The sequence below is a fragment of the Heloderma suspectum genome, chromosome 5 (genome assembly GCF_057233095.1).
Source record: "Heloderma suspectum isolate Gila_16-S chromosome 5, 16-S_ref, whole genome shotgun sequence".
Taxonomy (NCBI): domain Eukaryota; kingdom Metazoa; phylum Chordata; class Lepidosauria; order Squamata; family Helodermatidae; genus Heloderma; species Heloderma suspectum.
The window spans coordinates 199,092,288-199,108,358 of NC_139462.1; the positions used below are offsets into that span (position 1 = coordinate 199,092,288).

The 16,071-nt window shown below is 41.8% G+C and overlaps 1 protein-coding gene across 1 annotated transcript in view; it reads left to right on the forward strand.

The window, feature by feature from the left end:
* The window catches only part of SLC39A12 (solute carrier family 39 member 12), a 51,914-nt gene that overhangs the window by 14,045 nt on the left and 21,798 nt on the right, over nt 1-16,071 (forward strand). Inside the window, exons 3-7 of the mRNA XM_084859004.1 lie at nt 80-287; nt 2,681-2,847; nt 6,130-6,301; nt 7,357-7,529; nt 10,636-10,788. Coding sequence (XP_084715130.1) covers nt 80-287; nt 2,681-2,847; nt 6,130-6,301; nt 7,357-7,529; nt 10,636-10,788 — 873 coding nt within the window. The remainder of the gene's footprint in view (nt 1-79; nt 288-2,680; nt 2,848-6,129; nt 6,302-7,356; nt 7,530-10,635; nt 10,789-16,071) is intronic.

Sequence of the window (16,071 nt, forward strand, 5' to 3'; positions counted from 1 at the left end):
TCCATCTTTCCAGCCTCGTTACTTGTATTACAATGTGATTACGTATATCTTGATAAATAGAATTTTCTTCTGTTTTCAGTGTGTTCATGTAAGTGTTCTGGAGAAAGAAACTGGTATCCTGCACAGCAATGGTGCTGATAAAAATACTATTCCTCGGCTGGCAGCTGCCATCCTTACGTTGGCTCTGCAAGGAGTCTGCCTGGGTAAAGCACATTTGCCCTCACCAGAATTCTTTATGAAATATATTTTCAGTTCTCTGAACAGCACCAATGAACTCCATGTAAGAGGTAGATTTCCAAGTGTATCTCAAAAGTTGTCTTCTCTGTTAGTGTCTTCTTGATTTAAAATAGTCAACATCACAGTAAATATGGCTGTAAATACAAGGGAAGGACAAATGTGCCAATTTCAGTTTCTCTGTTTCTCATCTTTCCAGTCTTGTTTGGTTTGTTCCATTTTCTCATCAGTTTGAAAATTCATGCAGATTTTCATGTACATTTCACCTAATATGCACATTTTTGTATGCAGTTTTGCTTTATATAGGCATTTTTGTGACAATTCCCCCTAATATATATATTTTGTATGCATTTTTTGATTGGGGAACTGCATCAAAAACTCAGAGAAATGTGCATTTTGAAGGATAACTGTATTTCAGCTCATGTACTGGTTAGAGAGTGCAAATGTAGGTAAGTTCACATTAAAATGAGGACTGAAGAAATTTCTCTTCCATCTCTAGTAAATACTGTACAGCAGGGGTGCACAACCTGTGGCCTATGGGCAACATGCATCCCTCAGCTGCTCCCAGTGTGGTCTATGGAGCCATGAGGACCTCACCCACTTTGCCCTGCTACACAGCTGATCAGTTGCTGTTCAGAGGAGGGGAACATGGCTTTCCTAATGCTAGCTAGGCCCACACTAGGGGAAACCCTGCTCTTATCTCTTATCAGTGACTGGAGATAAGAATGGCTATTCCCTTGTCAGCACTTGTGCTAGCTATGGAAAATGTACTTTTACCTCCAGTAAGTGAATGAAGGTAAGACCAGGCAAGGGAAAGCTGGAGATCACTGCAATCCCTAGATCCCAATGGGAAGGGAAGGGGAAGGTTTGAACCTGTGGAAGGGAAGAGTGTGAGTATGTATGTGTGCGTGCACGTGTACAGCCCCTGCCCGCCATCTAACACCAGATATGGCGTTTGTTTGTTTGTTTGTTTGTTACGTTCTTATACCAATAGCAGAAGCTTTCTGGGTGGTTCACAAAAATTAAAACCACAAAATACAGCATAAACCGGATGAGCACCCCTGTCGAAGACCTTTTGTTCTTGCTTCCTGGTTTTCCTCCTCTCACAGGGAAAGCGGAATAGAGACAAATTTCTCCTTCTCTCTTTTTCAGCTTTTCAGGGCCACTAAGATGAATCATGATGCATATGGGATGTAGGTGGCTTAATTTGCCAGGGACAATCATGTTTTATTTCAGTGATTAAATACATTGGTCTAAAATAGACCAGTGACTTTTCTAGCTGACTACAGTACCCCTGCTACATCCCTCCTTTTGGATGCATTTGGACTGAGCTTACTGACCCAGCAGCCTGCAGGCAGAACTTGCAGCCTGATGGTTGTCTAATCCTGGCAATTCATTACCAAGCTGTATCTTCTTCAGTCAGACTTTTAGGGTGCAATCCAAACTCAGAGGTGACCGCCTATCCAATGCAGGGCAGGAGAAGCATGGAGGAGATCGTTCCTCTGCGCTTCCCCGGCATCCGATTTCAGCTGTCTAGCTGCAGGAAGGTGGAGTGAGGGAGGAGGCTGCTGGATGACACATAGGCTGTGTTGTACCAGCATTTCTGCCTTCCCTGCCCTGGAACACCCTGTGGAATGCCCCGTTTAGGCCACTCCGCGCTCCTCATAGGAGCTTGAGGCTGTTCTGCGCTGCCTGCAAGGCAGTGTGAAAGTGGGGGAAGGTCAGTTCCTGGAAAACCAGATATCCTGTGTCCATCTAGCAGCTGACTAGCGGCCATAGGATTGCTCTCTTAATTGGTTAGCAAGAAGGTGGAGGTGCCTTGGGTTTCCCTTCTACTTTGGCGTCATCCTGTACTCCAAGTGCCTATAAGAACCACTAGATCTGAATCAGAGGAAAGAAAACTAAGATACTCTTCCACCTATTCTGAAACCAGTCAGAATAGGCACTTCTTCCTCCCTTTGTACATCAAACCTAGCGCTGATACCATGATCCAGTACAATTCTCCCTGCCCCCCCCCCCCATCAGTCTCTGGAGGTTGGCTAACCCCTCTTTGGTTAACTCTATGCTGGGATTAGATGTGACTGCTACTATCACAGCAGACCTTTTCAAGTGATTATAGCAATTGCAGCATTTGTGTGTATCCAAGATGCATGTATTTCCAGTTTACATGGAGCTTTCTTCATCCAGTCCAGGATGTGCGTGACTCCACATGTTGGAGGCGCCATACATCTGATCTCAAAGGAAAAGTATGAGCTACCTTCCTTTTCTCCTCTAGTGACAGACCTAGCCGGCAATGCTTAGAAGACCATGCTATATATTGTGATAACAGGCAATCCATAGTCTGTTTACAGTCATATTTTAAACACTATAGAAATGATAGAAGAAACATGTTCCATCTTCTTTTTCAATGTAGTGGGTAATGCCATGTTTTCTAACAAATTCTTAGCTATAGACCAACTCCTGAGCATGCTATGGGCTGGAAAGAATTGCAGCACAAATAGTCGAGCTCGTCGTGGCATAACAGTGAGAGATGCCGAGTATCTTGCAACAAGGCCAAAGAATGGGAACACAATAAGCAGTTATCATGAAGATAATGAGGTTGAGTGGGCGCAGGTAAGCAAGCACCTGCACAATAGACCGCTTGTCTCCAAGGTTTTGCTTCTGCCTGTTTTATAAATAAGTTGTTTCTGAGATACAGACCTGTGATGGGTCAGGTTCACTTCTGAAAAGACATGTTTTCAAATGAACAACATTCACTTTATCTTAGATAATTCTTTTTAAAAAGCAGAAGTAGGGATTCTTAAATGAAATTAGGGATAGTTTAATCGGCTGTAATAGATCCTAAGCACCTCACTGGCAATCAAGTTGGGCTTCTCCTTACATTACTGGAGCAATTCGAGCACCAGCTCTTTGCTGAGGTTCTATCCCCTGCTGCTTTGGTAAGATTAGCATACAAGAAATAACATGGGAGGAGCAATAGGCAGGATTACTGCCCCCTCTACTAGCTGTGCACTGCTTCGGCCCGAGGCCTGAACCCCAAGTCGAAGCGGGCTGCTTCGGGCCACTTTTTGCCCCCTCCGAGGTGAAGCAGAGGGGGCACAAAGCGGCCTGGAGCCGGTCAGGGGCTTGGTGTGCTTCGGCTCCCAGCCCAGCCCCCCCTGCACCTCCAGGTCCTTACCTGAGCCGCCTTCTCCTCGCCTCTGCCACCGCACCGCCTCTGCCCCTGCACCGCCGCTGCCTCCTGAGGCCTGGAAGCACAGCGACTCTTCTTCCAGGGAGTCGCCATTTTTAAAATTTGAGTCACTGCATGTCCAGGCCTCAGGAGGCAGTACAGCAGCGGTGGCAGAGGAGGCAGCGAAGACAGCAGCAGCGGGCGGTGATGAAGGCGATGGCGGCGAAGACGGCGCAAAGGAGACGGTGGCAGCAGAGGAGGAGGCGGCCCAGATAAGGAGCTGGGGGGTTATGTGGAGGTGTTGGGGGGGACCCGCTTCAGGTTCGGGGCTGAGGCGGGTCGGGGGGCCCCGAATCTGCCCAATTGGATTCCGAATCTGCCCAATCTGCCCAATTAAATCTGGATTGGGCCCGCCTCGGAAGCCGCAAAGCGGCTTCCAAGTTGGATCTGGGGGTCCCTGCACAGCCCTACTCTTTACTATCACCCCTTCAACCTGCATCAATGGGCCTTGCAGCTTTATATGTGTACGTATCTATTTTATCCCACGCTTCCTGCAAGGAGCTTGAGGTGGCTTACATGGCTCTCTTCCCTCTGTTTTATCTTCACAACTACCCTGTTAGGTAGGTTGGGGTAAGAAATAATGACTGGTGCAAAGTCACCCAGTGAACTTTATGGCTGAGCAAGGATTTGTGCCCAGATACTACAGCTTTACCCACAAGCTAGGTAAGCTGTAGTATAAAGACTCAGACTGAAAACGAATTAGGCCAATTGATTCCATTTATGCGGGGCTGGCAGAAGACATTTTGCTGCCAGAGGCAAAGGACAAGTGATGCCCCCCATTGCATGTACAAGCAAGCAGTCAAATTTTGCTTCAACAGTGATGACAGAACAGTGTCCTCAGCCACACCTGAGGGCAATACAGTAATTTAAGAGGTACAGGACAGGCCATGTGGCAGACATGGCTTTAACCCCCCCAACAGAAGGCAATGGATGTGGCAGGGGGTGGGGAGAGGATCAGGATAAATTGCAGGGTGCTGCTGCTATTGCCTCCTATATCTGATGTATACAGCAGTTGCCATACTCTGCCTAATGGTAGGGCTGGCCCTACATCTGTGGGATGAAATTGGTTGGAATCTTTCTCTCTCTCCCCTCACCCCCTTCTCAAAATAAAGCTTAAATGACCTCTGTGTAAGGTGGTAAATGCTGAAAGCAGCTTTGGAGAAAGGCACTTCTTTTCTGATCAACCTTTATCCCTGTTTCTTAATTGCCTCATTAATGGTATGCATATTCATTTGAGGAGGTCACTGCTATGAGTGATTTATTTTATGTTGTAGCTAAATTTTATCTTCTGTTTTTCACACATACACAAGAAAGCCATTCTTTTTCATTGGCAACAGATGGTACTGGGTTTTGCTACGGCTAATTAAATTAAGATACATTTCATTCCCTCAGATAGAATGCCACACAAGTAGGGCATCAGTCTTTAAGTGAATATAGTTGATATAATGTAAGAGCCATTATTGTATTATTAATTCAAATAATTATTTATTTAATAATTTGTAGCTTAATCTTATAAAGGAAAAGCCTGTATGGGTTTTTTTTTGGGGGGGGGGATGTAATTAGATGTTTCAAAACAGTAAGCTTCTTTTGAACCCCCTTCATTAATTCCTTTCACCAAATAGTACATAGATTTCTTTCTTCATAATAAATGACCTATTTTCTAACTGATAGCTGTTAGGAAAAATACAATACACCACTGAATAGTAGGTGCTGCAGAATAAGCACAAATTCAGGCCTGCCATTTCTGTTTGCAATGGCTCCAAGACATCATGTTTGCAAGGCACAACTCTGCTTCTAGCTACCAAAGAAATTTGGGGAGATGACTTCTCCTTTCCATCCTTAAAACATCTCAAGACTGCTACTGCAATATCTGCTGTCCACTCCTCCTGTGAAACAGGAAGTCTTTTATACTCCAGCATTCCATGAGATACTTGTCTAACCTTTTCTTGAAAACCTCCAAAGGCAGGAGGTTCCTCGGCAGCTTGTTCCAGTGGTGAAATGCTCATATAGGTGGATGTCCTGGCCAATTAAGAATTTCTAAAACTGTAAATTAGGCAGTACTAATTAAAGATGTCCACTGAGCAGGTGGGCGGGGGGGAGGGTCTTCATATTGTTATATCCCATGCACCAATAGGGATGGATGAATCTGTCAATTTAAGTTACTCTCAATTTCTCAGTTTCTACACTCTTCAGTTCGTCTCAAACTTTGAGAATTTCACCAGTCTTCTTTTGTTCATGCTGAACTTTGAGGGTTGTTGTTTTTTAAGTTCACATTAAAATTCATAAGTGTTATTGCACACATTTTGTATGCATGTTTGCCTAATCTACACATTTTTGCAATGTTTCTCATATAAAGCATTTTTAATATTCTTTCCCCTATTATGTGCATTTGTGTATGCATTTTTGATTGGAGAAATCCATTGCAAAATTCAGAGAACCATAAAATTCTAAGGTTAACAGTTTGACTTTGCACAGTGGTTCAAAAGCGTGAATGTAGGTAAGTTCATATTTAAATGAGAACTGAATGAATTTTTCTTCCATGCCTATAAGCTAATGCCATTTTTTAAAAAGACATTTTTTAAAAAAGTATTGTCTTCTAGAGCTTCAGACTCTGGTATTTGGTAACTCACTCTCTCTCTCTCTCTCTCTCATCTCCTTCACAGGCTTGTTTCTCTGCAAATGAACTCGTGAAGATATTTTTACATGACAGTCATCTATTAATTTCTAAGGAATATTTCAAGCAAATGAGCCCAGCAATCATTCAACAATTACTAAGCTGTTCCTGCCAGCATACGGAATCCAAACAAATAAAAGCTCTACCAACACCTCTGGAAAGTCAGTTATGTTATTATGATATGTTATAGCAAAATGTCATACTTTTGATGCAGTGCAAAAATTCTCAGGGCTCATTTTGTCATCAATGCAACGTAATAAGATTATTGGTTCCAACAGTAGGCTGCAGCATTTCTGAAAGAGACTCATTGTTCTGATACAATGCATGATTTTTTAAGAATAAGAAATTGTATGGCTTTCAGTGCATTTCCTACCTTCTGTCATTTGTCAGCATCTGTTTAATAGCATGGGAGTCACTCATCCTATATATCACTGTTTTTCAGGGGCATCTGGATAACAAAAGAACTGAATCTGTCATTTTCTCTCTGCTAGTTTGCTCTTGATAAGTAATCAAGCATCACATTTGCCTCCAACTGTGCACTGTATTATCTTACACCAGGCACAGCTAACATAGAATCTCCAGTTTCACGTGATCCTCTCTTCCCAACTCTGCTTTGCCTGCACTTTGCCCGATATCAAGTCACCTGCTCCTTCGCATGGCTTCACTTGTTGTTGTTTTTTCTTTTCTCTGCCTCACCCGCCATGTACCATAGTCTTGCCTAATCTTCCTCGAAAATGCTAGTCTTGATCCTTGGTTTGCACCCTGGGTCAGGCAAAAATCCTAAACATAATTGGGTTGGATCCAGATTTAGGTGTGTGCAACTGGGCTGGTGGAAGCACATTTCTCCACCCTCTCCTCAACTCAGCAGTCTCTCCAGTTTCCTGAAGATGCTACACAGAAGATCAGGGGACTCTGCTGAATGGGGGGAGCTCTGGTGCGGGGTGAGAACTGGAATCCCACAAATTTGGGCAGAGGCACCTTCCATGAGCAGAGCCCTTTTGTCAATGGAAGGCAGATTCTGAATCCAACCCATGTATGTGGAAGTAAGTGCAAGCAAAATCAGTGGGACTTACTTTCACCAAATGAAGGTTGGTTGGTCGGTTTTCTTACTTTGCATGGCAATTGGCTTTTGAACACCTTTAAGTTCTTCTAATGAAAAAAAATTGAAAAAAATGTTATTTTTAATTGCATATGTGTTGTTCCTTTTCTTCTACAGAATATGGCTATAGTACTCTTGCAGTTTTACTTATTACAATTGGATCATTGTTTGGTACAGCTCTCATTTTATTCAATTCCTGTCAGGAATGCTATACCCTCATTTTACAGCTATTTATAGGGTTAGCTGTAGGAACTCTCTCCGGAGATGCTCTGCTGCATCTTATTCCACAGGTAATGTTTGCATGTTCAAAAGCACAAGTTCTAATTTTATACGTTCCATCTGCTATTCCTTTCATCATCCACACACATTCCACAAACAGGTCCAGTTTTCACATCACAGTAAAGCATTCTTTATCATGACTGGAATGAGCCACAGTGAACCTCCTCTCTCCTTCTCCAGCACAGCTGCTTCTGCTTCCATTTTTTTGTTAACTGCAGCGTGTCACTTCATCCAAACCATGGTTAGTCTTAACTATGGCTTGTTTAAAACAAGTCAACTTCAAGCTAGCTTATTTAAACAAACCATAGTTAAGATTAACCACACCTTAGGGTTTGGATGGAATGCTAAACTGCGGTTGATGGAAAATGGGAGTGAAAACTTCACGGTTCTCTTCATGACCAAACTGGAAGAAGAGAGGGGAACAGGAGAGTGCAAAAGCCCAAGGTTTATTGTGATATCCAAACCCCTTCACAGTGTGGAAATCCTGTGAACAAGTAACACCTTTTGTATCCATAGAGACTTTAATAATACAAGGCTAGACTAACTGAAGATTTTCTGGTCACAGCAATTCTTGGAAGTTCTGCTTCTAACTTATTCAAGTCTCACAATAATAGGATTGCTGCAGAATATTGCTTAAATCAGGGATAGGCTACATGATGCCCATGGGCTCTAATGTACCCCAAACACTTCCCTTGGTGCCCACTAAGATACACTACTCCTCTCAATTTTTACTGTAAAACTATTTTTATATTTTCTTACTGGCACCTGGGATTGCTTCAAAGTGAAGTGGGAGCCTCTTGTTGTTGTTCAGTCGTTCAGTCGTGTCCGACTCTTCGTGACCCCATGGACCATAGCACGCCAGGCCTTCCTGTCCTGCGCTCTCTCCCGGAGCGTGCTCAAGTTCATATTCATTGCATCCGTGATGCTATCTAGCCATCTCATCCTCTGCCGTCCCCTTCTCCTTTGGCCTTCAGTCTTTCCCAGCATCAGGGTCTTTTCCAGGGAGTTTTCTCTTCGCATTAGTTGGCCAAAATATTGGAGATTCAGCTTCAGTATCTGTCCTTCCAATGAGCACTCAGGGTTGATTTCCTTTAGGATGGACTGATTTGACCTCCTTGCAGTCCAGGGGACTCGTAAGAGTCTTCTCCAGCACCACAGTTCGAAAGCATCAATTCTTCGGCGCTCAGCCTTCCTTATAGTCCAGCTCTCACAGCCATACATTACTACTGGGAAAACCATAGCTTTGATTAGACGGACCTTTGTCGGCAAGGTGATGTCTCTGCTTCTTACTATGCTGTCTAGGTGTGCCATAGCTTTCCTCCCAAGGAGCAAGCGTCTTTTAATTTCATGGCTACAGTCACCGTCTGCAGTGATCTTGGAGCCCAAGAAAGTAAAATCTGTCACTGCTTCCATTTCTTCCCCTTCTATATGGGAGCCTCTAGCCACTGCCATTATAATTTCCCATGAATGCCCTGGGCAGGTAACGTGTCCTTTTTGACTAGCTATGCCCACCCAAGGCAGCCATTTTATGGATGTGCCCAGGACAGTTCCTCAATGTGTCCATGGACCCAAAAGGAATTAAAGCCTCCCCTTGGCTTTAATACAAAGGTGCCCTTCCACTAGTAGAAAGCCTTTTCCACTTATGTCAAGGCCGTTTCTGACTGTTGCAGAGTGTTGCATGAGAAAAATGATTCCAGATCCAGGGAAGTTCTTTCAGCTATGCAAACTTTTTTCCTAAGACCTTCTATTTGATATGGCCCATCAGAGTTTACCTATACCTTCCTTATGCTTGTTTCTCATTCTGTAATGAACCTGCCCACGCATGGCTAGCCCAAGACATTTTGCTGCCTGAGGCAAAGGACGAGATGCTGTGCCCCATTCCATGCACAGACACCAAAAGGATTGGCAGTTGAATCTTACCACAACACTGGCAGAGAGGCAGCATCCTCCACTACACCTGAGGGCAGCAGGTGATGCAGGCCCACACAACTCTCAATTTCCTTGCTGCTGCTTCCACCCCTCAGCATCTGCTGCCTGAGGCAGTTGCCTCACTCTGCCTAATGATAGGGCCAGCCCCGCAACTCCCAAATACATTGTGGTACTCCATTGTGAGAAGTCTTCCTCTACCACTTGCATGTTCATGAAACCACACTAATACAATTTGTTCTTTCACTTGTTTTTCTTTGATATGTAATTAGAAGATTGTTACCTGGCAACCTGACACTAAGCATTTAAAATGGCAAATCTATTTGTATGTACTGTTGGTGTACAATGACAAGGCCAGTATAACATTACTGCAAGTCAAGACAAAGTGCTGGCACATCAATCACTACAACCCATACTTAACTTTTATTAACTCATGCAGGATGTTTTAGGATTTCAATTCCCTTAAGTGCTTTTTCAATGTAGCCCTTAATTTTTAATCTAGAATCATTGCAGTAAAACATTTCATGCAATTAACGAATGCCTATAAAAAAATATCTAACATAACAATGCAAATGTACTCCTTAGAGGCAAAGTGTCTTCTGTATTTAATGGACTTTTGATAATAAACCAGGGCATGATTTTATCTTCATTTATCAGAAATGTGCCAAAAGCAAAATGCATGAAGAAACAAAATATTTTCCCTGTCTTCTAAAGTACTACATCTGGGCAATAATTACAAAAAAGGTTAATCTAAAGTGCAGTCTTATGCATGTCTATTCAGAAGTAAGTCCCTTTGCATTCAGTGGTCTTACTACCCGGTATGTATATATCAGATTGAAGCCATACTGATTCAAACAAATTCAGTATAATAAACTATCTTTAATATAATGATAAACCATACGCAAACAAAAAAATGAAATCCTTATAATCCTTATCATATCAAGTGAATTGCAAATTTCAAGTTCAACCAGACTTAAAAGGAATAGATTTCAAATCAAACAGCCCTCTGTTTAATTAATCTTTTTGAAACAAACACTGCTATCAAAATGCTTCTGTGCATGATTGGGCAGTTGAGCACTTAAATATCATCTTACTAATTTCACTGAGACTACATTGCACCTGTTGTTAAAAGGACCAGAGTGAAACGTCATCACAAATCACAATATAATTAACAACTTGCTTCAACTCTAGGTTCTTGGTTTACATACACATGATGTTCAAGAGACTGATGATTTATATGAAGGTAAAGCACATATCTGGAAGATGTTGGCTTTGATTGGAGGAATTCATGGTTTTTTTCTGATTGAAAAAGGGTTTGTTCTTTTGGTGTCCCCACATGAACACGTAAGTTTAATTCTATTTTATTTTTACTTCTTAACTTTTGCTAACAGTATTGGAAGTTAAATTCTGTAAAGTATAATTTGGGTTTAGGGAATTCCCAGTGCTCATTTTCCACTGATGAGATACATTCATGTTATTTTTAATGAATTTTATTACTCTTTTATTGATAAGTGAAATTATATCATTGCTAAGCTGTAAGGCAGGGCTGAAGAATGTGTGGCCCTCTGGATGTTGTTGGACTTCAGCTCCCAGTAGCCCTGTAGTCAACATAGCCAATGGTGAGGGCTGAGGGAAGTTTCAGTCCAGCAACGTTTAGAGGGCACACATTCCTCATCCCTGCTGTAAGACCTGTTGAAAACAACAATACAGACCACTGTATAAATGCTTAGCATTGATAGCTAGACAAATATGGCCATAGAGAACAATAACCTTAGGATAGGGCCTTTTCTGCAGCGGCTCCACATCTTTGGAATGCATTGCCAGTTGGGGTGCCAGTTGGGTTATGCCACACCCCTTCTTTCCAGGCATTTAAGAAAGCCTTGAAGACCCATTTGTTTTCTGTGTGTTTCTTTTTCTTGAGCTGCATTTTACTGGACTTCCAGTTACTTTAGCTGGAATGATTTATTGGACTGTAGTATTTTTGGAACTGGATATTTTTGTTTCACATTATTAGTACTGGTTTTTATTAATATTTGATTTTTTTTGTCGGCATTTTATTTGGGAAGCCACCCTGAGAGGGTTCTTGCCCTTAAAAGTAGCCCGATAAAAAGTTTTTAAAGATACATACATACATACATACTACCTGTTGTATAAGTATACTTATACTTTTGTATACTACAGAAAACCTTCAATAAAACCTTTAAAAGAAAAGAACAGTGCTAATGAGTTCACATAATGGTTGTGACCTACCACATCCCCTGCTCATTCAGAAGGGCTGTGTCACCTACATGAAAAGAAGAAACTATACAAGATTGTACATCTTTTATTGTTATGGCCAGCAAAAGAAGCCCAAGACCATGGTACAGCTTAGCCCTTCAGACTGTGTGCCATGTATCTTTTGTGACAGATTTGTCCTTGTTTAGGGATATTATAATAAGGGATTTCTGTATTTAGCTTTATCAGGGATCAGTAGTTAACGTATCCCATGCCATAGTCCCAAAGAAAGTGTCACAAAGAAATTATAAGTTTACAAACTTCCTAGTTATTCCTAGTTCCTGGTATTAACACAGTGACCTGGTTCACATAACATGGGTGATCAGCCATGGTGGGTTACCATGTCATGTGTACCCAGCATGATTTCTGCAGGGTGACTTATTTTTCATGAACAAGCCACACTGGCTTGTTCACCCATGGCTTGTTTTAGGGTTGTTGATACCCATGGTATCTTGTTGTGTCATCTGAACCTGGCAGGGCAATTTATTGTGGGTTGCCAGGAACAGCTAGAGTGCTGCCTGGCCCGAACAGCAAAAAACCCTGCCACTATTTGCAGTCTTGCTTCTACCACCACCACTCTCCCTCATCCCTTCTTAGCACCCTCCACCCTGTGCATCTAAAAATTGCAAAGAAAGGACACTGGAGAGTATCCCAAATGTGTTTGCAATATTTTAAGAATTATTTTTATTTTCACTCCTGCACAAGTGCACAGGGCTGAATGACAGCTGCCTTAACATTTCTGCAATTTCCCCCTCCATGTTACTACTTTGCCATGACATGTATGCATGTTTCCCCTCCCACTCACTGCTCTGTAACCCATATCAAGATGTGACACCTACCAATGGAGGGAGGCAACAAGCTTTGTGAGTCGGTGCTGTTACTTCAATGTAAAGTGAAGGTGTTTGCTAGGGAGCTAGCAATGGAGGGAGGCAACAAGCAGGAAGAGGAGGCAGAAATCAAAAGTGGCAGGAGAGAAAGTGCTTTGTGAGTAGGTGCTCTTACTTCAATGTAAAGTGAAGCAGCCTTTAAAAAGGCAAGCACCAAAATGGAGGATGAAATTGACTAGGTCATCTACAATAGAGGGATCTCAGTATGCTGAGGTAAATATCGGAGAATCCGTCTTGCACAACAATAAAATGCCCCCGCCCAACAGCTGGTGAACGCATTTCTGCATTCATAAGGGCTCTGAAAATTAATTCCATTTGGTGGTCTGATGTGTGTGTGTGGGGGGGGGAGCTTCCCTTGGTGGCCGGCAACCCCAGCAGACCAATTTCAGAAAGGGTGCTGGTGTAGGGATAAAGGCAATGAGGAGTTCTGCCACAAAAGTACCTGAGATAAGTACCAGAGCCAGAGGGAGATCTGAGGGGGAATGAGATGGGAGAGCAAGCCATGGAAAGCCCGATCATCTGTCAGGAGTACTGTGGGTTGTCCAGTGAACAACCAATCCATGATTGCTTATTCACAGGGTGTCTTAGCATGATGTGCCAACCTGCCCACAGAGTTTTTAAATACAGGACTCTGAGATCAGGTGTGTTTTTTCACCTTTTACTTTAAAATCTTAAACAGTTTCTGCATTTCATGATATAAGAACATTAAACATAGACGAAAAAATAGATAATTGTTACAAATGAAACACATTCTCCAAAGTGTTTTAAGAATCATGTAGTAGCACTGCCTTTAAAGTAGTAAAATATCACACATAATAACATTTTTGAACTTGAAGCAAAATGCAGCAGGGAAGTCAAAGAGATAGGTGTTTTAATCTCTCATGAGGACAGATGATATATCCTTGTGTGAAGTGATGTTTGGTTCCGAAGTCCCTGTATATTGCTTCTCATATTTAAATGATTTCTTATTAACTTGCTTAGGTATATTTCCTTTTCGCAGAATAGAATTTCTTTAACAGTTGTTATTTTTTCCCAAGTTTCCCAACCAGGATGCCATCTGTTTCTCTTTCATAGTTCCTATCTACTTCTTACTATATTTTATGTTAATTTGACTCCTTTGTGTAATAAGCTGAACACGTGGACAATAGTCCAGTAAGCAGTTATTCCTTTCTCAACTTTTGTATCTGATGCATATTTTTCCTGACTTTAGGTAGGAAACTTTGCTTTTCCTGAGTTTAGCTGGGAAAATAGTTTTACCTTGCTTTTCTTATATCAGCAAGCTTAGAGGTCAGGGGAAAGTTACAGCATGTTAGCCTGAATGCTTCTGTTAGAATCAAACTGATTCAAACTTAATACAGGAATATATCTTAATATTTAATTACTTCTTTATGATAATCGTAGCTTAGGAGAGTGTAGCCATTTATGAAAGAAATTTGGAAGACCAATAACTATTTTGGATAAATATTTGCAAGATAGCCTATTATGCAGGTTGGTGCAGGAGTCTTGCAAGAGGCAAAGGCTTCTGAGGCAAATATTTGTCACACTTAGTATTCACTTAATGAACGTCTCCAGACTGTAAATAATATTGGCTTTCATCTCCTTTTGTCACATTAACAAGGCCACATTACACTTTTTTATTTAAAAATATTGTAAGGCCATTTTTAAGGGTAGAACCCTCTCAAGATGGCATACAAGATAAAATGGGCGTGCAACTTGTGATCCTCAAATGTTTGGCCCACAACTTCCATCAGCCCTAGGCAGCATTGCCAGTGGTGAGGGATCATGGGAGTTGTATGACAAAACACCTGGAGGGGTCCCCACCCATGAGATAAAGAAATGATACAAAACAATATAAATAGATAAAAGCAGTGATTACAAATAAAACCATCAGCCCCAAAATTAGGAGAAGACCAGCAAGAAAGGATCTTTTGAGCTTTCCTGAAGATCTGCAAAGAAGGGGCCTACTTGATAAATCCCTTATGGAAGCTCATTCCAGTGGCACAGGGCCACTACTGAAAAGGTTCTCTTCCTTGTACACATCAGTTTAACCACACTTGGCAGGGGACAAGTGTGGAGTGTCTCTGTTGATGAACTCAGGGTGTAGGGTGGCTGATACATTCAAATACATGCAAAACTGTTTCCTAACAGAAACTATGAATTATCTAGTTCCTTCTGGAAGATGCCAGATCATGATTCCACCTGGGGGCTAATCTTGGAGTAAAATCCTGTACTATATTAGAACCATAACCTTTTTCGACTGCTATTAGTTGCTAACATCATTCTCTTGCTAATAGTTGCACTGGTGTTTGCAGGCGTTGTTGCACTGTAGAATACAATGTAGCATAAGATTATATTCATTAACTCTTCATTAACTCTTTCTACACAGTGGATAGGGAATCCTAGAATTCTACTTCCACTGGCTAAGCATTTGCTGCTAATATTCTATACTGAAGATTAATCCTGGCTTGCTATGGTAGCATAATCAAATCCTTTATTTGATATGTACCAAAACTGTCATGAAAAGCAGAATTCAAGTCAAAGGAAGTTGTGTAAAACAACAACATCAAAATAGAAATATAACAGAATTAAGTACAGACATTGGCCATTCAAACAGAATGGTTTTACCAGTGTATAGCTTTTGTATCAATGTGTCCAGTTCTGAAAATGGCATTTGCATTTGTCCAGACCTTGTATTATCTTGGATTCTTTGGATCTCTCTCAAGGTCCTTAGACAGATTAGGCCTTGTTGTAGTTTAATTATTATAATCAGCTTGTCTGAAGGTTTGACCATAAGGTTTTAAGAGTGAATATGAATTTCACAATGTTTAGAAAGGCATTCAGGACTGGATACTAGCCATTACCTTACTCACTAAGAAGAATTTATGAACTACTTAGTCTGAAGGTTGGCATTTCTAAAAGTCATCCAGTTTCCCCTAAATCACTGTGGTTCATCATGGGTTTTTTGTTTTTTTTTAATCACTGTGTTGCATAAGAAAGCATGAGCAAATGCGTATCATGACGTTCTTCTAGTTGTTTTCAAGTCAATTGTTTTCATTAATTGCTAAATCTCAACATGATGCTAACTGACAAGGCTGTACCTGTGTTGTTGTTGTTCAGTCGTTCAGTCGTGTCCGACTCTTCGTGACCCCATGGACCATAGCACGCCAGGCCTTCCTGTCCTGCGCTCTCTCCCGGAGCGTGCTCAAGTTCATATTCATTGCATCCGTGATGCTATCTAGCCATCTCATCCTCTGCCGTCCCCTTCTCCTTTGGCCTTCAGTCTTTCCCAGCATCAGGGTCTTTTCCAGGGAGTTTTCTCTTCGCATTAGGTGGCCAAAATATTGGAGCTTCAGCTTCATTATCTGTCCTTCCAATGAGCACTCAGGGTTGATTTCCTTTAGGATGGACTGATTTGACCTCCTTGCAGTCCAGGGGACTCGTAAGAGTCTTCTCCAGCACCACAGTT